The sequence below is a fragment of the Folsomia candida genome, unplaced genomic scaffold (genome assembly GCF_002217175.1).
Source record: "Folsomia candida strain VU population unplaced genomic scaffold, ASM221717v1 Fcan01_Sc008, whole genome shotgun sequence".
NCBI classification, from domain to species: Eukaryota; Metazoa; Arthropoda; class Collembola; order Entomobryomorpha; family Isotomidae; genus Folsomia; species Folsomia candida.
This window is the reverse complement of record NW_019091200.1, coordinates 5,913,927-5,941,564: the sequence shown is the minus strand read 5'-3', so window position 1 is coordinate 5,941,564 and position 27,638 is coordinate 5,913,927. Positions and strand designations below refer to the sequence as shown.

The 27,638-nt window shown below is 36.3% G+C and overlaps 2 protein-coding genes across 2 annotated transcripts; one reads left to right on the top strand and one right to left on the bottom strand.

Annotated features, from left to right (window-relative positions):
- Positions 1-1,978: 1,978 nt before the first annotated feature.
- Positions 1,979-26,592, top strand: LOC118436434. Its single transcript, XM_035854547.1, has 6 exons — positions 1,979-2,226; positions 2,909-3,265; positions 3,395-4,519; positions 7,979-8,149; positions 26,265-26,347; positions 26,428-26,592. The coding sequence occupies exons 2-6, from the start codon at positions 2,927-2,929 to the stop codon at positions 26,492-26,494; spliced, it is 1,785 nt and encodes a 594-aa protein (XP_035710440.1). The 5' UTR covers positions 1,979-2,226; positions 2,909-2,926; the 3' UTR covers positions 26,495-26,592.
- On the bottom strand, positions 17,508-19,244 carry LOC110853372. Its single transcript, XM_035854548.1, has 6 exons — positions 18,789-19,244; positions 18,490-18,711; positions 18,287-18,430; positions 18,013-18,218; positions 17,784-17,943; positions 17,508-17,702 (listed from the first exon to the last, which is right to left on the bottom strand). The coding sequence occupies exons 1-6, from the start codon at positions 19,006-19,008 to the stop codon at positions 17,542-17,544; spliced, it is 1,113 nt and encodes a 370-aa protein (XP_035710441.1). The 5' UTR covers positions 19,009-19,244; the 3' UTR covers positions 17,508-17,541.
- Positions 26,593-27,638: the final 1,046 nt, after the last annotated feature.

Sequence of the window (27,638 nt, the reverse complement as noted above, 5' to 3'; positions counted from 1 at the left end):
TTTAATTGATTGATTATTACATTGATTTGACATCATCTACGAAATACTTTCACCACGTGACATAAATATGCTCAAAATGTGTACTTTCCCACAACGCAGCCCCACACTCAATTTTCCACTTCTTCTAATTTACACTTGTTCCAACAAAATCTCGGCAATCTTGCGAGTGTCCAAAGTGGAACTATTAATCCCGAGAGCTTAAGATTTAATTTTGCGTTTCTCTCCTGTCGACTCCACGTTTTTGGTAGAATGTTGGTCTCTTGGTTGGAAAATTAATTATTAAAATTAATCCAAAATACGCAGAGAGCAGAAGAGCGGGGTGTTGGCAAGCATTCTGATAATTATCCTTCTTCTCCTGCTTGCTCTTGGTTGGTGTTGTGCTTAACTGCATCTCCTTGAGCACGACGGGAGGGAAATCCTAATTTAGTGCGAGAATCTGCAGGAGAAAGCTATGCAGTTGATTCTTCCAACTTTCTCCTAAATACTGCCACCCCCATAAATACATAACCATGCAGTGCTGGTTGGTCGGAATTATTAGAATTCTGATAGATTTTAAATCAAAATTCCCCACGGTGCTCAAGAATTTAATTTAACCAGTCATAAATTTCACGCAGTCCTTTCTCTTAAAATTCTTCTGTTTTCTTGGCATTCTTCGCTTTGTTAAGATTTCAGCGAAAATAAAGAAAGTACATTCACGAACCCGCTTCCACAGTTCTTCAACTAACAAGATAATCCAATTATACTTAAAGAAAGAAGAGAGAAAGGAAGTTAATTAGGTTACACTCGTCTCCAGAGTGCGTATTTGGCAAGTTAGCCTTGTTTGAAACGCAGGGAGAAAACAAAGGGAATTAAGGAAGCCTGCGGGTGATAAGTGAGACAGAAATCCAAACCGTCCATCCGTCAATTAGATATCTCTTGTACTGGAATTACTGTTGTTGTTTGTGATCTTGGTTGCATTGTACAATGCCACGTACTTGGCATCAAATGTACAAGAAATACAAGTACAGATACAACTATATGAATATACGAAAGCATTAAACTCGTTATAAGATTTCAGGAATGAAATTTAGGGATTTAAGACCTGGAATTTAAAAAAAAGTTTGTGTGGAAGTTCAATGAGCTCAATATTTACATACATCTGCATATGTAAGTACCATATAAATAATCAGACTGACTGCATAAATCTTTAATTGGTTGTGCAATTTGCAACGAATTTTGCAAGTAAACTATTGCAATGCATTAATATTTTAGCCCCGTTTCATTTATGCGTTGGATTGAGGTACTTGACCTTCGAAGAATACAAAACATCCCACATTTGTGACGTCACTTTCCATAACTAAACTTTGCACCCTAACAAACTTTATACACAACTTTACACTTTAGTGCAACTTACTTCCCCAGTTTTAGTTTTAGCTGCAAAGTTCGGCAGGCGGGGGAGGAAACTTGGGGATGAAACTAAAGTTGTCAAGTGTATATTTGTGCTTCCCTGGTTAACGTGAAAGTATGAGGGGTGGATGTTGATTGTGCTGTATTACACGATATTAGTTCAATTCTAGAGCAAAGTAAAACAAGGGTGAACTTTCCTCTCCCTTTATGTTACACACATTATTAGAATAACAGGAAAGTGGGACAAACTAAGTTCGTGAAATATATTCTAGCAAACTTCTGAAATTTTCATAAATGATTTGGACAAAAAATTGTTTTACTAAAGACTAAGATGCATAAATGGCCTTAACAAAATAAAATGCAATAAAACTACCCTGTCTCTCCTTCCCCTTGTTAAGAATTTCCTCATTCAGGTTTAGTTTGGAGCTGGACACACGTTGTGAGACTGGTGAAAGCTCACCCCAACTTTTCCCCACGCGACGTGCTGCGCTGACTACGCCGGCCTCTCGTTACCCCCAGCTCGACTCGAGAGAGGGGAGAAAGTAGGACAGCTTCAGTTATAACACGTCTTTCTCCGAGAGAACTGCTCAGTCAGGACACACGTTTTGGCAAAGCAGGCAATAGTGTTGTATGTAGAAAGTGGGTGAAAATGAGATTCTTCTCTTAACGCACTGAATGCAATTCTCTAGTTATTCATAATTATTATCAGATTCTCGAGTGATAGTTCCATGAAAAATGGTGAATTGCGTTTGTTAAGTTTTTATAGAGCAAGTGTTCAACAATTTCAAGCGATAGCCAATCGCACGAGGCGTCACTGGTCCTGCAACTATATTTATAAAGGTAACATACAAAAGTAATGCATATGTCTTGGACATCCTAATATTTCTGGAAATGAAATACTGTTAATTCCAAGTAATTCAATTTGATAAAACAGAACACTTTTATGTATTCTATCTTCTTTAAGTTCCTATCTTTAAGTAAATATAGGAATATTAGCTAAACTTGGAAAGTTTGGCAGAATGGAGATAATATTAGTGTGGAATAATTACAGGAAGATTGGCAATTTCCGTCAAACAGAGATTGGTAATTAAAATTAACCACTTGTTAATAACCAGTGGTTATTCAAGCAAGTGTATGTTTTAGAGCGAAATTGTCCATGCATTCCACTAAATAAGAGAGTGTAATTAATTAGTTAATCACAAAATTATTGCTCGAATACATGGAGATTGGATTATGCATGGCTAAACCCCAATTTCCTTAATAATTACTAATTAGCAGGGAAATTGACATGTTTGTCCATGGTTTACAGGTTTACATATTTGGTATAATTTAAAACCCGAAAGGAGAATGTATATTAATAAATACATTTATTATCAAAGCCAAGATGAAAGTGAAACGGGAAGGTCATTGTCAAAATAGGTTTAATATAAATCTAATAAAAATATGAATTAAGATTTAGAGGAACAATTGTGTGTAGTCGAATCACACTGGAGCTGTACATTTCAATTTTTACAATTTATAGATTAGCCGATAAATCGACATGACGATTTCTACGGAGAAAGCTGGATCTAACCAGTGGGACGCTTGGTTGTTGGAGGCCGTTCGGAAAATACGCGCCCAAAAACAACGCCCTGACGCAAACAGAATTTACAACGCTGTTCGTTTCCTCGCTGAAAAATGTGCTCAAAATTCCTCCACGTCTACGTCACATCCAGTCAAATTCGAACCAATTCACATGGTCCTCGTCCAGCGAAATTTGGACCGTGCGGTGCGAGAACGGCTTCTGCTCAAAGTGATCAGCAAAGGGCAGACGACTTATAAACCGCCAGACAAATGTACCGATCGGGTCATGAATTTGGGAATCAGCTCGGATGAAGAGGTAATTACATAGAAATGTTTTTTGCTTAGCGATGTATATTACCTTCGATTTAGGTTTAAAAATATCTATCCCAATTTCCCTCATGCATTTCTTAAAAATTTAGAACCATAATTTTCTTATGTTTTCAAGATTTCTAAATGCTTCATAAAAGTGCTCCGCGAGCTGAGCGAGCCCGACCCCACAATTCGTCAGCAACCTTATTCCTCCCCACTCTTGAAAAAGCCCCCCTCGGGTTTCACCCTCGACCAGATAATCGACTACCTGACGCAGTCCCACGTCCTCATCCTCCCACCTGGCGAACAGGACGACTCTCCAGCCGACTTTCTCCACGAGAAGCTGAGCGTCCTCTTGGAAAAGGAGATCCTCTGTCGCGGGAGGGTCGAGGTAATTGACGGAATTTACTACAAAATTAAGGAGAAAGTAGGTTCCGGATTAAGAAGTGCACAACCACCGGAAGTCAAGGTTACTCTAACAGATAAGTCAAGGCTGCTTGAAAGTGAGGACACAGTGAAACGAATCGTTGATGAAAGTGTGTCAGGTTTATTACAAAGAGCAGCAAAGGACGGTTCCACGGTGACTTTCACTCTGACTTACACAATGTCCTCTCCAACGGAAACTAACGCAAATTCCACAATCTCCACCAATATTAAAGAAAAAAGAATACGAAAGCGTTCACTTTCACCCGTTTCGAGCTCAGAAAGTAGTGCGTCTTCAATTTCTTCGTCTTCATCAAGAAGGTCGCGTGCCAAAGGAGGAAAAATTAAGGTGCCAAAAAGAAGATGGACACCACCTATGAATGAAAGTTCGCTTGTGCTAGGAGTGAAAAGACGATCACTTTCCCCAATTTCCGGTTCTGAGAGCAGTTGCTCATTCACTTCGTCAAAATCGCAAAGAGGGAGAGTAAGTGTGGGACGAGAAAAGACTCAAGTTCCAAGTGTAAAAACACCTCGTGATGTAAATATGACAATCCATAACAGAAATGTGGGAAGGCGGTCATCTTCAATTAGTGCTAAGAAACGATCTTTGTCCCCAATCTCGGGATCGGAAAGCAGTTCGTCTTCATTGTCAAATTGGTCGAGATCTTCTAAAGGAAATGGTGAAAGTGAAAGTGGAAAACAGAAAATTAAGGCACCAAATGTGAGACTGACCCCCAATGTGAGTAATTGTGAGAATTCTATCATGAATTCTGTGCCCGCAAAAGTCCCGAACCCAGTTTGGAGCATTAGTGACATCGCGTCTGCAATCGTTCGAAAGGTGAGACCAGATTAAATTTCAATTAATTTTACTCGAAACTTTCACTAATCAGTTATTCGGAAATGGTTACCATATATTGACTAAACAAAACTTTCCCTCTCCACGGAAAAAGTTGAAATGTTTGATTTCGTTTGATTTAATTCTGATGAAATGAAAGCGAGATTTTCATTGAACTAACAGATTTTTTCTGTCTTTCATGTCAAATAATTGGTTTGCTTGACTTGTAGAAACGTATTAATTGTAAAGTATTTTGTTCTTTGTATAAAGGAAAATTACTTTAATTTAGACACAAAATATCAGATTCATCAAATCTCAATGCAGATGTAAATTTCAATTGTGTTCTTTTTTGTTCGACAAGAACAACTTCACTCTTAAACAAAATAGGTTCTATTTGACAAACTTTGAAAAACTGGATATTTCGAAAAAAGCATAAACTCAGGAGCTGATAGACTATTCAATCACTCTTACCCTTGTCTGGCTCATTTTTTCAAAACCTCTCGCCCACCCGTTCAAACCATTAATAAATTTACTACAGAAAATATGAAAAATTAAAGCGCCGATAATTAATTATTTATTTTTGTTGAGTTAAGGTTAATTGCAACAAGGTTAAAGATGATAGCATGAAAATGTTCGGGTATTTTAGTAAAACAAAAATCATGTTATCAGATTATGTCTTCCGTCTCTAGTTTGATCATTAGAAAAATATTTGGTGAAAGACCCACCCATGTCTCAAGAAATGTACAAGAAATTTCATTTTGTAAAGAGTCTTCAAAGACTTTACTTTGATTGCACTCTGAAATGGAGTGGGAGCAAATCAGCCTCCCAGCCTCGTCCCACACCAACCAGTCTTCTTATCTCTCCTGGAAAATGCATCATTCCAAATTTTAAATGACACAGAAACCCCGAGGTGACACTCATTTCGAGTAATTATAAAGCTAGTCAACCCTTTTCGTCCTCTTTTTTCATTGAACATGTCTCAAAGCCATTTTGGATTTTGGTTCAGGCGGTGTGCATTTGGAAAATCTTGCTTTGAGAAATTCAAGTTACTAATGCTAAAAATCAGGTTTAATTGGTGTAACTAAAACTATTTAAGGCTATTTTTGAGGTGACATTTTACATCTATCACTCCTGGTCATGATTAATGCCAATTTGCTTAAAAAAAACTGGGGAGCGGAGAGAACGGAGAAAATGCATTTGTTTTTATCAAAGGATAAAGAAGGAGAAAGTTAACTCTTCATGGATAACGCACCAATCAATAAACCCTTGACCAATCTACTCATTTTTAAGGGTTTCGGTCCCCCTCATGTATTTTCTACCAGAATTACTTTCCTTAAGTAAAACTCTAGTCTAAAGTTGCGATGAGCCCCGCATGGAAATCGTTGATTCATGAAAATTTTAATATATCCAGCCTTGATCCCCTTCACAAAATCTGGAGGAGAAACTTTACAAGTCCGACAGATGAGATTTATGGGCCCTCGCTTTTGCGTGTTTATCCTCATTTGCCGAAGAGATGATGTGGGTGACAAAAATTTAATTGAACTTTTCACAGATTTTTGTGTATCCATTTTTTTACTGATCGGCTTGGATGTATGTGACAAAGTGGAGAAATTCCTATTTGCTTCGAAGACCGATTGCATATTTTAAAAGAGAAATCTGCTTTCTACGGGATGCTCATTTGTATCTGAGTCATGACTAAGAAAGAATATATCTTATCTTCAACCTGCATTCTCTATTTACAAAGGTGAAAAGTGTATGGGAGTAGTTTAAATTATTCAGGATTTACATATACATCGAATGAAATCCTACATACATACATACTTTTAACAATTAAGATTTTCCAGATTGAATTCGTAAATTTTAGTAATTTTTAATGTCGATCGAACTAGATTTACAAAAACAAATCAACTTGAGCAGTTTATTATCCCCTCCACGATTCATTGCAGCCTTATATGTGCTACCTTTTTCTGTCATGATAACTTCTGAAAATTGAATTGGAATCATATAAGTAGATATAAGTCATCGTCAAAATCCAGACATTTTTCATCATTTTGAACAAAGCAAACAAAAAGGGGAGTTTGTGGAGTAGCTCTTAAATCATAATCTAATCCACCCACTTTGCCATCATTGTTATGATGAAGAGAATGAAGAGATAAGATTTCGAGACAAATTGGTCGTGTCAGAATAAATAAACCTCTTGTTGAGTCTTCTCTCTTTCACTTTCCTCGTGATTGGCAGTCGTTTTCGGAGCAGTGAGCACAATTTTATTCGTTTCCTTCTCATCTGAAACCGCAAACCATTGTCTCGTTAAGTTGTGATGGTGGCGGTTCTGGGCGTGTGACAAATGGAGCCATGAGTCTGTTAACTGAAAAGTGAATCATGCAGCTTTCACTTTGTGAGAATGGCTCACTTTCCACGTGCACGAAGAAAGAGGGAGGGTGAGATGTGTCGGAGGAGATGATGATGAACTGACGGATAACTTATGATCTGCTGCCTCCCCATTACAACATCATTTTTCATCCAGCGCTCCACAAAAATGGGATGATTTCTTATCTTTTAAGCTGCTGTTTTGCATACTATTAATTTATTGTGAGTTTAAACTTCAACTTGAGATGAGTAATAGCACGTAAATCCCTGTAAACACCTGTTAGTGATCCTACTTTACTCTTAAACGACGTAATTCAGAACTTTTAATGTTTTGTAGGCTATGTATATATATATACATATGCTAATGAAATACAAATATTTATGCGTAAATATTATGTATATATTTATGAATCGATTGTCACTCGCTAAAGTAAACTTATGATCTAATTCGGATTTAATCCAATATTTTACAAAAAATTGTTACAAAGTCTAGCCAAATAAGGTTATGATTCGATATTTCTTTAATCAAGCGGTCAAATACCGTGGTAGTTCAAAATTAAACGAAGGATAAGAGGAGAGCGGATTCGTTTTACGATTTCTTCGTTTTCCTCCCCTCATAATTACCCTGCAGTGGCAGCACTCATTTACGACTCTTCTAAATCCTATATTTTGTAAAACTGTGCGTGCTGGTATTCGCTGGATTTATTTTCCCAGAAATATAATGGGAACCAGCAAGTAATACGTAATGGCAGTCGCGTAGTATAACGTAATGTATAATGAAGATGAGAAGCTTTTATGGCTTGCTTTCTCCATCATTATAAGATAAGTCCTTATCTCGTTCACTTCTTGGAGAAAGTACCGCTCATCTTTATCCACTCGCCGGGATATGGCTACACATCTTAAGAATTTGGTACTTGAGGAATACATTGAGCAATTACTTACTTTCTCTTAATAAGATAATGGTAAACTCATTTCTAGCTTGTAGAAATAGTAGTGCATGCAATGATTCGGAATTTTAAGCCCAGTGGTTTTCAGAAATTGTGGGCATTTAGAAACCTTTGGTTTACAACAATTATTTACTATTTTATGTTTTAGAGGAATACTCAACCCTCGGACATTTCACGAAAGAACAATAAATTAAATGGAGAACGGACGAAGAAAACGAAACAAGAAACCCAGAAATCAATTCAAACTTGTCATGAAATTGGAGAACAAATCGAGGCTGATCTGGACAGTGTGAGCTGTTATTCATCTTCAAGTAGCAAGGTGAGAATCCATATGAAGTTTCAATGTGTTATGTTAATGCTTCCTTATTGCTTATCATACGTCATCATACCAATTTCCCAAAATAGCTTATCCGCTGCTTCGTGTTTCGATGAAGCATTATGCTAAAGTGAAATCTTTGAATCGCTAAAGTTATAAAAACTGCCTGAAGAATTGTTAGAATTTATCGACAACTCCTGACAGATAGTTAAGAAAGCAGATTACAAGTCTATGTCTATTTCTAATTGTTCATAATGAGACGCAGTCTTCGAAGTGATTTTTTCCTAATCTATAATAATTATCAGTGTAAAATTCCACATTAAAATCTTCAGAGTCTCCTTGCCTCAGAAATGTCAGGCACGATTCTTTAACTCCAGGCTTTGTGAAGGATTTTCTCCTAATTGACAAAATTAATGAACTTTAGGCTGTGAAGAGAATCGATCGAAATCTTTCAAGGGATTATTCCAGGCAGCGCAACTAGCATACCATAAACTGAATCCATTTATCTTTTTAGGGACACTCAAGAACGGATCCAAAATGTGAACATGTGCGATCGGCTTGAAATTCAAAACTTAAGGGTTTACTGACCTTAAAAATTTATTTAGACTATATTTTCATCGCCATGACCTTTCTTTCGACACCATATGACCTGACTGGGTAAAATTGGGTGATCGACTTGAAATTCAATATTTAAGGGTTTTGTGACCTTAAAAATATATTTCTATTTTATTTTCATCGCCAGGACCTTTTTCGACACCATATGATCTGATTGGCCAAAATTTAAGGTCAGTAAACCCTTAAGTTTTGAATTTCAAGCCGATCGCTCATGTTCACATTTTGGATCCGTTCTGGAGTGTCCCTAAAAAGATAAATGGATTCAGTTTATGGTATGCTAGTTGCGCTGCCTGGATTATTCACAGATTGAGCAAGTTTTGATTTATTCGAATATGTACGTCAAACACCACACGGGGAAAAATTAAAACACGTAAATATTATTAGCAATCCAATTTTTATAGATAAATAGGTAGGAAATACCGATGTAAATGATCTAGTTGGTCGCATTGAATGAGCCCTGAAATCAAACGAGTTTCCTCTGTATCTCTTTAATGAAAAGCCTGAGCAGTAGTGATGAGTTGGAATAGGAAATTTCGAATGCAATTAAAAATCTAGAGGTGGGGATTTACCCTCCCAGCATGACATGGCAAGTTTCATTAAAAATGAAAGTGAAAGTTATTCAAGGTCGTGGAGAAAAGATGTTTGCTATTCCATTTTAAACTGGAATTATATCGTGTCACGCGAGAACACAGAAATATTCTGTAAAATCTTATGCCTATCTGCTTATCTTATACAATATTTTAAAAAAATTATGGAAAAGTGGAGAAAGTATATAGGCGCAATTTAAGGACAAGTTCTTCGTCACTACTCTTTTCATGAGGTTCTTTTCTTGGAAATTTCTCTAACCTATGTACAACATCATGTAACATTTGTCATTCACTTTTTGTACCATTGGCTGTCGTAAGTAAAAAATAAAGCGGAGCGAACCTTACCTTTCTCTTACTCAAAACTTCAATTTTCCTAACGATGTCCAATAGTATCCCCGTGTGACAGTTGGTTTTGCTATTGAATGAGCCAAGTGGGAAATCAATCGCATTATGGCATCTTTATATATGAGACGACTCTGTAACCCTAACAAATTTTGGAGTGGTCACTACATATTTCCACCTCATAGTCTCCCATAAAACTTTGGACATCTTAAAAAATTATGATATATTTCTATGGATGGGAGTGCATTTTGGGTTAGCAAAGTTATTAAGACTTGTGGAACAAGGAGGAGAGGAGATAATACCCAAATTCGAGTATCAAATATTGAACAGTCCAGCACGAAGATGTCGAATAAATCATAAATTCTTCCCCTTCGTCGCTCCATCATCTTTGGTAAAGTGCGTCCTCAAGTGCTTAGCGAGGTCATAAAAGTAAGTGGATGTCGACCTTCGATATTCCAATGGCCGAAATCCTTCAACCCTTTTGTTTCCCAAGATCTATTTTTGCTAGTGGCGGAAAACTCTTTGACTCCTGGAAACGGAATTGTGCATAGCTCTCTCCTTATTTTATGCTCCCCTCTTTCTTGCCTTCATGAAATGAAGTTCATCCTAAGCTGTTCCTCCTCATGATTATCCAACGTGCATAGTTAAGCAGAACCACCATCCGAGTGGTGGACAGCTTAATTACCATCGCAGCCTCACCATTAACTTTTAATGTCCTACTCAGATTTCCTCTCTCCGTTCACCACCAACCACTGCGATTAATTGGTGAGATGTGGTGAGACAAAACTTGAGATAAGACGAAAACGTTAAAGAGTACCAGATTTTCTCTTTAAAACTTTATGAAATGAAAGTCGCGTGGATGAAGACGAAAATAAATGGGTAGGGCTGATAAGTTCAAAACAATTTTGCAAAGGTGGTTTGTCTAGTGCTCAAATTTTTGCTCCATGGTTCGATTTGTGCTGTGACTTGGGCAACACATATGAATAAAAACATACAATTCAATACAAATCATCGGCAAGTTACAGTAAAATAAAAATAAATAAATATTTAAGCACAGTGGAATAGAAATATTATCCACAATTCAATCCTCGTTTACAGCTTTGTCCAAGTCAAAGAATGAAATACCAACGGTAGAAAGAACTATACGTGGTATGTAGAAAAAGAGGGTGAAAGTTGTATAGATTCAAATTCCAAGGTTTCCTCATGCATATATACGTACATACGCAAATACTTTTCCAAGGGATAGAATGGAGAACGATGCATCACTATTCCGCTGATTGTGATTGAACAGGATCCAAATGGACGAGGTGAAAGCAAAGAGAATTGTCAAACTCTAACCAAACTTTTACTTCACGGGTGGTGGATGTGCAAACAAATTCCGTCCTTGGCGACAAAAACTAACAGTATGTGTACGTGGCATGGCGTATTTGTAGGCGTACTTTCATCAGAATACGCAGAGGAGTTTTGAGGATGTCAGGGAATATGAGATTGGAAATTGTAGAAATGGGGAAAGGTGAACTGCTGACCTGCTCCAACAATAATAATATCTCATTTTTTCTGGCATACCAGAAAAAAATGTCTTTTTTGAAGCGTATGATTTTGATGTGTTCGAAATAGGCGTAAAATATACATGAGATGCAAATGTGTTAAGAAACTCTTATATTGTAAAAAGTTTTAACGTTGGTCAGTTCAGAATTCATAGCATCACATCATGTCAAATTCAGACAGAAACCCGTAGCTGGAATATAATACATTTCCCCAGAGTGAAAAGAAGGAAGAGAACCCTGAGGGAGAAAATTGAGTCGGATCGAATGGAAAATATATTTATTTTTGAAGTCCCGACATCTCAATGACCACCATACCACACTCACACCTTGAATATTTTATTCCTTCCGTCGGGCCACTCTTTGACCACAGTGAAACGAATAAGTTTAGTTTCTGACTAAAAGCTCCACTGGAGTTTTTTTACTGCATGTAATAATATGTATTCTATTAAACGAAGATGGTATTAGGGGTTCCAGTCCCGGGATTTTTCGGGATTTTATTCCCGGGAATTCCCGGGAAACGGGATCCCGAAATCCCGGGATTTGAAGAACTGAAATCCCGGGATTTCGGGATTTTTCAATTTATCATTCAGAATTGAAAATTACTTATAATTTAAAATTTTAATAGCAGTTTTAAATAATTATCGGTTATATGATTAGTAAGAAAAAGCTTCGATGATCATAACCAATCAAAATTGATCCTGAACTCGAAAATATAAATTTTAAACAATATTAGTGGCCACATTTAATGTACTCGTACGTTTATCCAAATTTCATAATTTGCAAGTAACATTTATAATACAAGATGGAACTTAAAATTTTCTAATCTCGATGTCAGATTATAACTTGAATGAACATATAAACCTTATTTTCGGTATAATTATAGAATCTGAAATCAGTTATGATCAAAAATGCTAAGATGTTAGAAGTGATTTCGAATTTTAGTCGATGAATTTAAGGCTGTATGAAAGGCTTTTTGAACGTGGTAGCTCATATACATATGTAGTTATTTAAACTTGAAATTTTTGAATTACCAACCTCCATGTCCAATTGAAGTTTTTCAATATTAATGTTAATGCAGGTTAGGCCAATTAATATTGATATTTGATAAACGTAAATTTATGCATTTCGGATTAACATGCTGACAAATCCTTGATTAATTATTTAAGTTTTCTGGAATGAAATTATTAAACTCTTTCTTCACACCTCTCCAAAATAGTGAATTTTAACCAAATTGGGCTTACACAATACATCGAATTTTTAAATTTGCCATAGTAGGCAAAACAATATAATTACTAATTTGTATTGCTACAGTACATAAATATGTATGTATTTTCAAAATATTATTTTGTGTAGGCCAGAAAATAGCATACTTTAAGTATTTCTGCAGGCACAGATCCCAAAAACACAGAAGGAGGTATTATAAATAGTGCTCGGCACGAGACGAGACGAGACGAGATTGCCTTGTCTCGTCTCGTCTCGAAAGTGACTCGAGACGAGACGAGATGACGATTTTGTCATCTCGTCTCGTCTCGGTCGAGACGAGACGAGATGTCTCGACATTCATCCATGTTTTTCAAAATATCTTTTGTATTCTTCAGATAATTACAAAATACAAATACACAAACTGCAAATATTTAGAATATTAATAATTGGCCTTGTATTCCTTATATAGTAAACTACATACTAGTAGTTTACACAAAAAAATAAAGGATAAATCTTAATCGTAAGCTAGTAACGGGACGACAAAAGTTTACGACGCTTCCATTGAGTCATTTCACGTCAATTTTCGTTAGTACGTAAACACGTAAACTTACTAACCTTACGAGCTTTTGACAAAACGTACCAATATCTCTTGTATATGATTTTTACCCAGTAAGTCAAATTTTTGGTTCGTAAGCTGATCTTCGCAGGCTTATGAACGTAGTTACGAGATTACGAAGGCTAACATGAAATACCTGAATGACTCGTAACCGTCATGGCTTATGTTACTACATATACATAGAATACTTGGGATATGGATACGAAGAAATCGTTACCCGCAGTATATACAATTTATAATTGGAGTTATATAGTTAGTGTCATATTTGAGTGTCTTTTACGTAAAAATCAGGATATTTGCAAACTGGTTAAAGTTTTGATCATAATTATTCGTTTTATCTATTGTCTCTAAAAAAATTTTTGAAGGATACTGCATTTCCCAAAGCTGCTCGCTCCTTGCAGAAGGCTAGAGGACGGAGAATTTGCTGCTAAATTTCTAAATTTTTGATGTATCGAGACGTCTCGTCTCGACCGAGATTTGTCGAGACGAGATGGCGTTGGTCTCGTCTCGTCCCGAAATCTTTCGAGACGAAAAAGTTGGTCTCCTCTCGTCTCGTATCTCGTCTTGTCTCGAAATTTTCGAGATAGTCTCGTCTCGCGCCGAGCACTAATTATAAATATGCTCAGTCTCGGTACTTTTGAGAGCCATGTACCTTTTTGTACACCCAAATTTGACTTGACCCAAGTTATAAGGTAATATTTTGTAAGGGAGAGAATATTATTAATATTATATTTATGGAGAAAGTAGTTTAGGGGTAATTTGAGTTGTCATGAGGATGAGTCTTGGCTCGTAGCATAAAACTGCGAGCTCGAACAAAAATCAGTCAGTTCGTGGTTGGATTCGGTCGAGAGAGGACCTGCGGATTCGAGCTGCTGCCGTGCTGAAGAAGAGATTCCAGCGACAACAGCAGCAGAAATTATTAGGAAGAAAAGGTCAAAGGGTATGTTTTAGGGCACTGCAGAGGCATCTTTGCAGGTAATGTGCTGATAGAGGCATCTCTCCAGCACCTCAAAGTTTCTTATTTGGTCACGAGAAGTGACAATTGTATGTATTTGGTCAAGTTAGTTATTTTTCTCTCTCCCTCCAATATATTGAAGTCTGGTGGGAATAAATTGTGGGGCTTTTGTCAATTGTAAATCTATGTCGTGGTGTCATATTTATTATAGTGTAAAGAGTTGTGGGTGATTATCTCATCACAATTTAGCAGTAAGAACCTGGGAATTGCATTGGATATGCAAATTGTGTCGTAATTAAGGTCGGGAAGGCATAATTCGTCACAATTTAAATTTCGGGAAAAATTCCCGGGTTTTCCGGGGGGTTTTTCACGGCTAAAACCGGGATTCCCGATTCCCGGGATTTTAAAAATCGTCCGGGATTGGGATCCCTAGATGGTATTCATTATTGTATATTGTGTGTATAATTAAGAGTAAATTATTGAGTGAAATAAGTAGCCCCGAAGTAAACAATTTCCTTCCTCTATCTCATCTTTTGCTGACCCATGCATCCACCCGGAGGAAGAGAAAGTGGACAAAAGAGGGAAAGTAGAGATACCTCGGTTTGGTTCCTCGTAAATCTTGTCCCTCTCAAAATGACAATAATTGAGCAACTGTGTCTCAGGAAGAGGGGGACGAATTGCTACATCTCTGCGGAGTCTACATTGTTGTCTGTCGGACGTCGACGAACCAACAAGGGCAGAAGTAAACTAACAAGTTGTCGTATCATTCGAGTGTTCCTTCACCCGTGGTTGTGTCACTTTGTCAAACATGACCAAACAGAAAGTCGACACAAAGAGACGACGACTGACCACTGGGAAATGGGGGCATTTACGAAATATGTTCAATTCTACAGTTTTAATGGGCCTGGGCCTAGGGTTTTTTAAAAAACAAGTCGGGAGACACATCTTGTACTATTATAACGGGGCTTATTTTTAGTAAGGATGTGCGCAAGTAAAAAGTGTATGTAAGAAAATGCAGTTCATCCATGCAACCACTTTCTTGTGAAAGAAGGCAATGTTGAAGAGTGGTTTTCTCGGTAAGAAAAAAAGGATGAAAGGGGTTGCTCCCTCCCTCGCCAACAAAATTCCTTGTTCTTCGTATTCGTCTTGTCCTAATGGAATTATGACGCCAGCGATGGCCTTGTTCGAGATCTGGTGGGAAGATATTTGGAAAATGACGACATGTGGAAGAGTGAAATCTTTCTCTCCTTTGGCATTATGTATCTACTGTACTACAAAAAGAAAGATTGAAGATAGATATAATATCCCGATCAACAAAAGCTATCACTTTTACGCAAAAGTCATACAGTTAAATTGCAGCAACTGATGGCCGGCAAAAATCCGTGAAAAGATACTAGATGACAGTCATATGACAGTCATATTCATGCAATTTAGCCTCAAGAATATTGCGTAGAAATAACCGTCAAATTAATGCAATTTATAGCATAGAATATTGCGCAAAAGAAACGAATAATTTGATGCAAAACTTGCAGTTAAACTCCATGCAATTACTGCAGTCAAATAACACGAATTATTAATTTTTATCAAAATCATTTATTTCATAACAAAAATTATATTGTTACATTATACAAGGGAATGCAAATGTTTTCATCTATTTTATCCGACGGGAGTAACCAACATTTCTTATCAATATCATTAATACCTATTATGGTTACGCTATTTGATAATTTGCTAACTTTAATTATTCCTAAAATTTTACTTTCACACGGACAAGTGAACAAGTTGTCCGAGTGTTTGAATTTTCTACAATTTATATGTTTTTTATCTTTACTTATACTACTTATAACAACTACTTTCCCATCCTTTAATATAAAACAATGATCCTTTCCGTTCGATTTTATAATACAGTGTCTATTTAAATTCACAGGGGACTGGTACATATGATTTTCTCTCTCAGCAGTGCGATTCACAGTTTGCTCAAAAGGTTTATAGTGAGCTCGTAGCGAGCGCTTTATTACTTGCATATTATTTTCGAAATCGAAAGCACTAAAAGAATCTAACGGGCCATGCTTTAAAGCGTCATCACTAATATGTATAAGAGAATGCATATTATATGATAAGAACTCTTCTTCATATAAATTGGGAACATTTTTAACAAACTTCAATAAAAGCTGTCGTGCATAATCGTTCCAATTATTTGCTTGCGCCTTGGTAGTTATAAGAATCGTGACTGCTACGCAAAGATTTAAAAAATGTGTATACTTTTTCGGCGACAATAATCCTTTTAAAGCGACGGGTCCTGTATAAAGAAGAAAAGTTCTAAACTCTGTCGCTTTCCACATATCTAACTCTTTTACTGACCTCGGCTTACGACAAAATTCTTTAGGGCAACTATGCGAAAATAATACTAATTTACTTGATAAAGTTGAAATATCACGAGAAGATAATTTAAATGGCAATGGACCTTTTACCCAACTTCTTAATAGTTTTCTAACCACACCTAAGCAAATGAGGTGCATGTAGTCAAGAGGAACCGAAGAAATAATCAAAATTTTAAGCTCCGTAAACGGGGAAATGCCTACATGGTGGTGTTTATCTTTTTGAACATAAAAATCTTGATGTCCTAAGTGGACTATCGAATGTTCTGAAAATTACACGTCCCTTCCAGAAACCTGGATCTATACATTTCTCGCATCCATTGTATGCATTATGACTTTTACATTGCTTTAAAAAACTCCTGGCTGGCGCATCAGCTATTATTTTTGAAACCTTACAAAATATTTTCAAATTATTGTAACTAATCCCAACTCGCAAACTTTTTAACTCTGCTATCAAATCCATCAAGTATTCGTCAATACTTTCTGGTTTTGTCTTGCCATAAAATAAACCCACGACAAATACGCCGTACGTACTTTCTTCACACTTTGCTTGAATTGGCCAAAACTGGTTACTGTTACTCTTAGAAATGGGCAATCCATCAAAACTAAATATAAGGTTTAATTTAATTTCGCTACCAGAAGCAAGAATACAATTGGAATCTATTTGCCGTTTTATATTTTGAATAACATCAAAGTGTGCATATTGACCCTGACCGATAGTTTTCATAGAGTATTTAATTGAGTTTTTAAGCAATGTCCTACTATCCAATGGAAGAAATCTAAATTCTTGATAAAAGTTAAATATGCGTAGAAGATCGTTTAAAGCTACTCCCGTTATGTTATGTCGAAGCGACCAGTCCCTCAAGTCCCGTGTTAAATCTAAAATATTCCTATTATTTTCTACTACACCATTGTCGCTTAGTGAATCGGAAACTAATGGCTCGTCACTATTATGGATAACATTACTGCTTCTATCATTATTGCTAATATTACTACCTGAATCGCTATCCTCAACGACAGAATCACATATATCTAAATTTACAAGATTATTACTAATAGCAGGTATGTTTTTTGCACGAGTGAGATTCTCTCTAACCCGTTTTGCAATTATTCGCCTAATGTTTCTCGGTGATTTTCCATCTCGATCCATGATTATGATGCAATTCCCGAGGGAGCGTCGTCGTTGCACCTACTTTTTGAAGAACGAAACCAATTCATTGCTGCAGTTTGAATTATATCATCGGTGGGAATACGGCCGCTGGGATTTTTGGGATCGGGAACGGACTCAACTGTAAAGACGTTTCGCACGGTTTCTGAAATTTGCAATCCAATTAAACATTAAATAGAGACCAACAATTAGAAAATTTTCTTCATTTTAGAATATATTTTAGCACCTTTTACGACTTCCAATAGTTTTAGGTTTTTCATCGATGTCTTGTTTCCTTTACCCGTAAAATTAATTCGCCTGCCAAATTCATTCGTAAATAATTTTTTCAAGATTTTTCTAGTGCTCGCCTCGATCTGTGTCGCAGTTGAAAATGCCAAATATTCAACCTAGTATCAAATATAAGAAAAAACATTAAAGTTTAATTATGCATGTAAAATATCTCGATTAAATCGTACCAGTAATTCGCGATTTGAATCCACCTCGAGCCAAGATTCAAACTCCGCCAGTGCTACCTCGTTGTCGAGGGGTAATTTTGGAATGGCACTGAAATTGGGAGCCTTCCTACCATCCGGCCTTTGTTTCACATTAATCAGTAAAGCCTTAATGTCTTTAATGTCTTCAGCCTGCTTTTCCAACAAAGTTAGCACACTTTGCGTTGTCCCTGCAACGTGATTACAAAGCGTTAACATAATACATCAATTTTAATAAAATTATTTTGCTTGTACTAACTTGAAATCAACAGCCGTAAATCATTTAACTCCTGCGAATTTACAACAACAAAAGAGGTGTCTCCAGTTTCACCTTGATTTCCTACTTGTAGATTGCTTTGCTCTTCAGTTTCGGGAATTATTTCAGGAATGCTCAATGGTTGGTCTAAAAAGCATCACCATAATGATTAGTATAAAATATTTGTGGCAGTATTATAAGCCTACCCAGCTCCAAATTATCCAGAAGTGAGCCAGACGGAGGACTGTTTTTGTTCGCGTCGCTATCCTCCTCATCGGATGAAGACGTTACATCCCCTCGTGTGCTGCTGGGCTGAATATCGGGAATTATCTTCTTGCTCCTTAATCTGCTTTCTGGTTCTGTTTCACTTTCCAAGTTGGAAGTGTCCTCGGCTACTTGAAGTTTTTTTGTCGCAACTTCATAATCATCTAAAATAATGATATTTGTTAGTAAATGTAAAATAATTGGAATGACTTCTCATAACTTGAATTAAATAGCTATTTACCGTAATTCCCAATAATCCTGGCGTAGCTAACTCTTCCCCACTTGACATCAGGAATAGCAGTGCCCTTTTTTATCAAATTTCTAATACTTGGCCCAGAGTTTGGTGGCCAGAGACAAACTTTCTCTGCGGGGATAACCCAGTGACTTAGAACAAGCTCCACAGGCACTGAATTGTATTTATCAGGGGGGAATTCAATTATGTAATATTTTTTTGGCGACATTGAGACAACAGATAAATTAACAGGGAATTAAATTAACAGGGAATTTACGAGACTGCGAGGGTGGGAGAGAAAAGGAAATACCACGCTTCTCTTAGATTCAAACTCTCGCGCGTTGCCTGTCTCTTCGCACCCACCATTCATTGCGTATAAATTGCATGATTTTAACGCCTCATGTAATGTGGGTATTGACGAGATATTGGTGCGGTATTTTTACGCAATATCTCAGCACGTTTGGGTGCAATAATTTTTCAACCATACGTTACAGTTTTTTAATGCAAATTTAGCGTGTCTCACGGTGCACACCAAACTTAGCACAAAATTTATGCAATAATCATGCCTTTTTTTGTTTGTTAAAAATTTTCACCATGGATGCGTTACTTTGACGCAAAAGTAATAATTTTTGTTGATCGGGATATTTTGCCCAGTGAAATATTTCGTGGGCAAGATGAGGCTTGCGAATATATTTCGCCGATAAATAAAGTTGTTAATTTGTAATAATAAATGGCACTTTTAAAGATGACCCAGTTGAATGAAGTTGAATTATTCCAAAGTTCAAATCCATTAGGAAACTAGAATAATGAAATTGGGAAAGTTCTTTACTGGAACAAACAAAATTTTGATAAAATGTCTGATAAAATTAAAAGGATGAGTTTTTCTACTGTGTTAAATAGGTCTTAAAATCCTCGGTAATTTAATCTCTGATTGTACGAAACAAAATTTGACTGGATAAAAACATTGCTTATCTGGCTTCCTTAAATACCAGCAGGAGATATAACAATAGGAATCTTATCAAGCAATTTCTACTCTACTAATTGTACGTCAAATGCCAGCCACCTAGAGATAACAATAATTTCTAGCATAAAGCAAGAAGAAGAATGCACCTCCTTAATGAGTCTCACTCAAGAAGAATTAGCTCTGACGTGACGTGAACTAACTTGACATGAGAATGGCACGTCAGTTCCATCTCATTTCACTTCCCCTTCTCAAGAAAGTGAACAACAGGAAACAGCTTTCTCATATTCCCATGAATAAGAAGGAGCACATGAGTGCTTTCTGATTTTAGTTGTACTTTCACTATATTATTTCTACTGTGGTATAACCAGAAATGTCCCGATTGAGGAAAAATACATACTTCTTATGGTTAATTATTTTTCACCTTCGTAAATAAGTAACACTAAAAGTTTAACTTGTTCATGAAACTCAAAGTGGTTTTTGTTATGCTATGCCACAGAGAAGGGTGTAGATGATGGCATGTGCGAGGATTTTTAATCTCCAAGCGGATTATGAGTTGTCACAACTGCACTAAATTGGTTTTGTGGGGTTGGATCCCTAAAAAATAGTCATTTGGGGAACATGTGCCCAAAATTCCTAGTAATATTACATAATAAAAGTTCCGATAAAAACAAAAAGGCAAACTTATTTAACCTTTTCGTCACCTGGTTCTGTTTATTGATGTAATATTTAGTTTGCACGTCTCATGTCCAAAACGTGACCAGATAGCTTTATATCCGTTATTACATGCTTTTGAGGTAAAACATTGTGGTACCGATGAACCCAGAAGTGCAGTCACTATGTTCAAGGCGACCTTGTGTGAGTTTAATTCAAATCTCTAAAAAAACTTCGATCTGATAAAATAACAAAGAACAAGAAAGTTTTCCTCGTGGTAAAGGATGAAGTTGGACCGTATTTCCAAACTTGCTCAGTTTTAGTCTGAACACTGATTAGGAAAGTTTTATAAGTGCTGCAACTTCTGTTTCCAAAATTATCAGATTATTTATATCAGAGAAGAGTTTTCTCCAACTTTCTCCAGTATCTAAACCAACCAACTTGGGAATGCGAAGGACCCCCATTTGGACGGAGAATTAGTGAAAATAAGTAAAAAGGCTGCTGCATCTTCTTCCCTAGTTTTACTAAAAGTATGGAACCAAATCGCAAAAATGTGAAAGAAAAAGTTTGTCTGGAAATGAAGCGTTTGGTGACGACGGGAGGAAAACTAATAATTCTATGGGTTTCGTAGTGATATCTATATTGCGATATTATAAGGATTAAGTTAGAGAGCTCGAGGTTGTGCAGTATGCGCAATTAATGAATCCAAAAATTTGTACCAGAAAATCCGTTGCAAAATAACATGATCAAGTCAATTTTGTATGCAAATTTAATTAAAAATATCATTTCACTGTAGTTTTACTACAAATCTTAAAGATTAATCTACCAACTTTCACCGTTATAACATTGTCATACCTGGTTCATACACGTATACCCCGCAGATACGACTGCATACATTATGGCAATCTAAATCTAAATTGCATAATTCCCTCACCTGTCATTCTTCCCCTATTATAGCGTTGAACATGTTTATTTCTACGTGTTCACTACGCGTTCAGTAGTGAACAAAGCGAAATTGCTGAAAACTTAATTAAAGAGAGTAGTTTGATTACTTATTTTTCTGATTCAGGGTTTTCATCGTTTTTGTGTGGGCGAAGAAAGAGATGAATTGTTCATGTTAAGGGCGGGTCAGGGACATGAAACGGTTTGCAGTTGCGTGTCACGTACATATTTATTTGATTATGTGGGCATTTAGTTATTTGCATTTGTTTCATGCGCATTTTTTCAGCGAGAAAGTACTCTGTAATCAGTTAACTATTCTTAGGTCGGTTAATAAGCAATATATTGGCTAAATTGTGCACTTTGCCATATGCGAGTATTATAATACACGGAAATATGGATAAATGCCTCCTTAAACTAGCGCTATAGTGGATTCTGAAAAGCATAATGAAGAAAATGTATTCAAATGACAGGTGTATTTGTCCATTAAAATTATGCATGGATGCAATAAATGATCACGTTTTATTGCATTCCGTTAGGTTTCCAAACTACTTGTTTTCAATCAACTTTCCATAATTCCTGAATCGATTAATAAATGGGAAAGGGAGAAACTAAGAAGCTAAATTTACTTATTTAAATGGATTGTAATCCTGCTAAACCCGTTACAATTGATTATTGTTTCTTGCACTTTCTTTGATACATAAAGATTTGTTTCCAAATTGTATAATTACACAGCCGAACTAAAAGTTGCATGTCGTAGATCCTCTGCCCTGTTAGTCAACGGGGTATTTACAAGATTAAATAAGCAATATTATATATGCAAACTGCGGATGAATCATATAAAGAAAATTCAAATTTAGTTTAACTTTCCCCGATCTAACGTTTTGAACTTCATTTTAAGATTTGCAGTAGCATATTAAACTTCATAAAATGGAATGGTTTTGTCCAAGAGAAACTCAACTGCCTATCAAAAACGGCTGCTGTGTAATTCGAGGGTGAAAGTTTATTAAAAACTTGCCCTGGGACTTCTCTATTAAAGTGAAAGCATTATGCGTTAGAATAAACTGCATTTTATAATCGATATGCTTTCTTATTCTCCAGCTACTCAAACACCACTCCTTTGACATTATTGTTTTGCTGCAATATAATATGTAAATGACAAACAAGGTTTAAGGTTTTCTTAAATTTCTTACATTTCCTGCACAATATTTCCAGATATTATAATAATATTTCCGAAAAGTTAACGAAACCCGATACCAGTAACCATCACCCCAAATAAAGTAAAATTTAATTTGACATGACAAAAATTGTTGGGTGAAATTTATCCAACGTTGTAAAATTTTCGCTTTACAAAATATGTATATTTTTGGGTGACTGATGGTTTGAGCTAAATTGAAGTCACTTTCTCCCAAAAACCAAGTTCGAATTTAGCATTGCATATGAAGTCTTCAGCTTGAATATTTATGATTGACAGAAACAGCTGCAGCTGGTTGAGTCATAAAATGCTCGTAATTTTCACTCGAATTTATTATTCTGGACGAAAACCAAAAAGTTGAGAGGAGTGAATTTTCCATTACTTTCGCCCTTAGCTCCTACCCTGGAGAAAGTAAATTATGCAATCTCAATGTGAAGAGAGCCGAGCAGAGTACATAATTTATTCTCGAATTTCTTTAATCAGAAATTGACATTATAGTTCGGTTTCATATTGGAAGGCTGTATTTCTATAATTATTGGAACAAATTTGCCTAGGGTGATTGTAATGACAGTATTTAGACGTCCTCAAGTGTTTGTCAATCTAATTCTTTCCTAATGTAATTCAATTCCGACACAAAACGTCAAAACATTTTCTGAATTCAACTTCCCTTCGTCGGAATTACAAAGAAGGAATGCATAAAACCCCCCTGGTAGTCGACTGTGAGGGGTGAATTTCACCCGCTTTTTTTCCCTCCTGCATATTTTTTTTCCCGGAGGCGAGAGCGAGCGACAGATCTGGGCCAAATTCTTTAAATCCTTTGAAACTTTTATATCTTTTACTTTTTTTATTTCTTTCTTTTTTCCTTCTTGGTGGAATTGAGATGAAAGAAAGAGAAAGCTGTTGCTGGCCCTTCAACCTCACTTGTTTGAATAAAATACGGCTAAAAAGACCATGCCGCAAGTAAAACCGTCTTTGTTCCTTCCTAGAGAGTTTGCATAGTAGAATTAAACGACTAGTAGGAGTACTTTCCTGATGGATAGACATTAGTTACATTACACTAGTGAACTCGGGAATCATGGGTGTTACACAATGGACGTAAAATTCTGGAACCATAATTTTAATTGCAGCAAGTTAAAAGCTCTTGTAAACTAGAAATACGAGAAACTCACTCTACACCTCATACTATATACAGGGTATATGGCTTATACACACAACAAGTAAAATATCGTGATTATAAGTTACCCTCTCAATTTGCATTCTGCACAATTCTTCTCCGTATCACTCGTGGTTGTTTAATGAAAGTGACTTTTAGATAAGAAAATAAAGGCCGAATGTAGACGCTCCCCTCGCGAAACGAAGTCGTGGAGAACCAGAGGAGTTTTAATTTATGGTCAGATTTTGGTGTCCGTTCTTGTCCTTTTCAGGGACAAGGTTATCTCTCAAAAGGCATGATACAAAAGCTGCCTAATGTAACTGCGTTAGTGTCTCTACAAATGTAATCCCGAGTTTATTTAACTCTGAGGCAAATCAAACCCTTAATTCAATGAAATTAAATATTTCAAGCCATTTATCCAGGACCCACGTAACTTTTGGGAAATTTTGAAATACAGTATTTAAGTATTTTGTTTTACTGGGTACCCACACGTTTTACGACGTACACAACAAATCAAGTTATTTCTCTCAGGAGCAGTACCATCATGTTGTCGGCATTGTTTGAGTGTTTTGTGAGTCTCGTTTATGTCGTTGCACGGAAAAGGATGCTTCCGACATGGTCCATCTCATCCGTTGAGTTCTTTTGTTCCCGATGAGAGAATCGACTGGCTGATGATGGATAGAGAAAAGGAGTTAAGAAGAGAAAGTTGAGTGGCGATGGAGATGATGGTTCCATTTCTTTCAGCAGACAGCACAAACCTTTGAAATGATTCTAGTTTTGATATCATTCTGGTTCCGGTGAGTTGCAGCCAAGGTTGTTTTTGTCTGATGCTTTGGAATGGTTAGAGGAAAGAACAAAGCGTGAGTATGAGGAACCTAGTCTACCTTGACTTTCACTTATTTTGTAGGAACAATGCCCACTGCGGGACAAATAGAAAGTACAAAAACAATGAAAGTTTGCTCTCAATTTGTTTATGACAAGTGAGTCGTGAAACAAAGTCACTGCTCCGACGACCATCTCTTCTCCACTTCCGGGGAAGTGACGACGACTGAAATGCAGTTGTCTGCTCAAGATTTGAGAATTGTCTATCCGTCACAATACTTATTTGCTCTGTGTTGACTTGATATGAACGGTGGCATTTTGAAAATATGTACATATCCATTAGGAAGGAAATCTGGAAATGTGGAGAAAATAATTCTAATTTTTCGGGGAAAGCTGAGACTAGTAATTTTCTTGATAAGACTGAAGAGCACAGATTGCATTACGATGACGCTAGGACAAACTCTGGTGGGTCGTCGTCTCTCGAGTGCACTTTCTCACCCTTCGTCCCCAACTTTCTCCCAACCAACCGACCAGAACCTGGACAAGAAATGTGACATTCCTGATGCACAACGGTTGTTTTATTTCTTCCCCCTCCTACCAACCGACAATCCATTTCTAAAATCTTGGTAAATTCCACAACCACGATACTTTTTTTACCTATGCTACCATCAGGTATTTCTTTGCACTTTCTCCTACCTTGATGTTACTTTTTCGCCGCCCGCAGCTGCCAGTCCTGCTTAAGAGGTGAGAAGATGGAGAGGACCCCCCGCGGGATTTGGCCCCCGCATAAATAACTGTCAACCATACTGCCAGCCAACCCCGAAGATCTTTCCCTGTCAAAGATTACTGACATAAGAAACATGACATGTCCATCTCCATCCCGCCGCCCAAAGTGTCATGATTCATTCATAAATGTCACCACAATTTATTGAAATGTCTCATTTGAATTGTACATTTAATATCACAATTTCATCCTTCACCGTAAACAACGTTAGAGTGAAAGCAGTTTCAAACAATCGAAATAAAATCATGAGACTTTTTCTGCGAGTAGTCAGATGCGAGTAGAGAAGAAAGGAAGTGGATTTTTTCGAGAGGTGAAACTTGATCCCGTATTTAAGTCCGTCAGTTATCCTGAGATTTAAGAGATTTGAATGGGAAAGTGGGGTCGTGGAATAAAATAAATAAACCTGAGCCTTTAGTCGGTGGGGAAGTTGGAGGAAATAATCTGGATGAATAAAGAACTCGACTTTTTCCATTTAACAGTTGTTCAAGACGGTGAAATTGATTTGGTAAAAGTGAAATAACTCAATATATTTTTATTGATCACGGGTTTATCTGTCCTCTGTTTTACTGCTTACTGTCGGTCAGTCTGTTCACACACAGAAAGGTCAAAGAGAATTTACCTGTTTCGATAAAATTGGTCAGAAAAATTGCATGCATGTGAATTCAAAGCAAATATCTTTTGCATTAGAAAAATGATAGATTTCCGTTTCTGATTCTGTACCTTGCTAGTACATATATAGTTCTTACATGATTTAGCAGAACATACAAAATTAACAGACCACCCCAAACACATGTTTGGATAATATAAGTTTACAGGAAGTTTTTTTAAATTTCATATAATATTGTGGAAATGTAAACGTATATGTATACTGTTCTTTGCTTGCAAAGATTTGTTTATTTAGTAACATTAATAAAAATGTGGAGAAAGCCTACTTAAAAACGCAACGAAAAATTCATTTTGTACTTTTCATGTTACAGGATAACAGCAACTCGTTCCTCGTTGAGTGGGGATTAGCAATCGATGACATTATTGACTGTTACTACGAATCTGAAACTGAAAGGTAAGTCGTGTTCATTATCTGTGTGTGATATTTAAGAGAAGTAAATTTGTTACAAGTTTGTATCTATTTTTTTAATCTAGAGCTTCACCCTTGCCAAATCCAGCTTTCTTATTGGAGCCATGTCGACCACCAGAACTGCCCTTATAACTCCTGAGACTTGCATTCCTCGACAAATCATACATGTACTTTAAAGGCTAAATCAAATGCATTTTTGTTGTATTCAATTATTACAATTTTTGAATAAATGCTTGCCTCTTTGAACGAAATGTGTATTCAAATTTTAAAGTTATCTGTATTATCAGAGTACAGTATATATGCTTACGTATTATACAACAACGTACATATACTCGTAGTTAATATTCGGCTAGGAATCAAAACGTGAGTATTCTATACTCTTGGGTATTCGTTTTAATTACTTTTGAATTTTCTATTTCTTTCATAATCGCGACCAAACTGATTTTGCAGGAGATGCGCAGTCGCAAACAGATCTTTGATCTCCACCTTTGTCACTAGTTTTATGTAATTCGTTTGATATACTTACAAGGGAACCTTAAGTACTGTCACCTCTCGATTTCCTTCGGAATAGCCTTATTCGACAGATAATTTAGTGAAACAAAAACTTTGTCATAGAACATGCGGTGCAAAATCGCGTTTTCGCGAAATATTTGGCGAGAGCTGCACCAAAACCTGCCATTTGCCCAATGCTTTTAACATAGCCACCAGCCTTTCGAATGATGAAATGAACTTTATAGAATCTCAATAAATTATATTTGTACCTGTCCGCGTAATTTCAGCCCGATCACGAATATGCAAAAAATGATGCAAAGATTCGCAAATTTTTTGCACATTGCAAAAATGCAAATATCCGCAAATTTGAATTTCTTCGTTTTTTTTAAATTCAACAAATTTATCAGTTTAACTGATATAAAGCATACTTTTCTGATTGCCAAAAAATTACAAAAATTTGCAAAAGATTGAAGTTTACAATTTTTAAAATCTGCTTTTTATAGAAACTTAAGAATTATCATATATGCTGGTATGAGCGAATAAAAAAAGCTAATTTGTTGAACAATTAAAACATGCTAACATTGCAAAAAATTCTACATATTGAACTATAAAATTGCACCAAGTTTTTGCAACTTGTAAAAATAAATACCACAAATAATTACGAAAACCACGTAAAAATAGATTATTTAATTTATTTTCATGAAAAATTGCGAAGTTCAATTTTTTGAAAATGTGTGTAAATTTTTTGCAATGACAAAAGTATATTTTATATCAGTTAAACTGA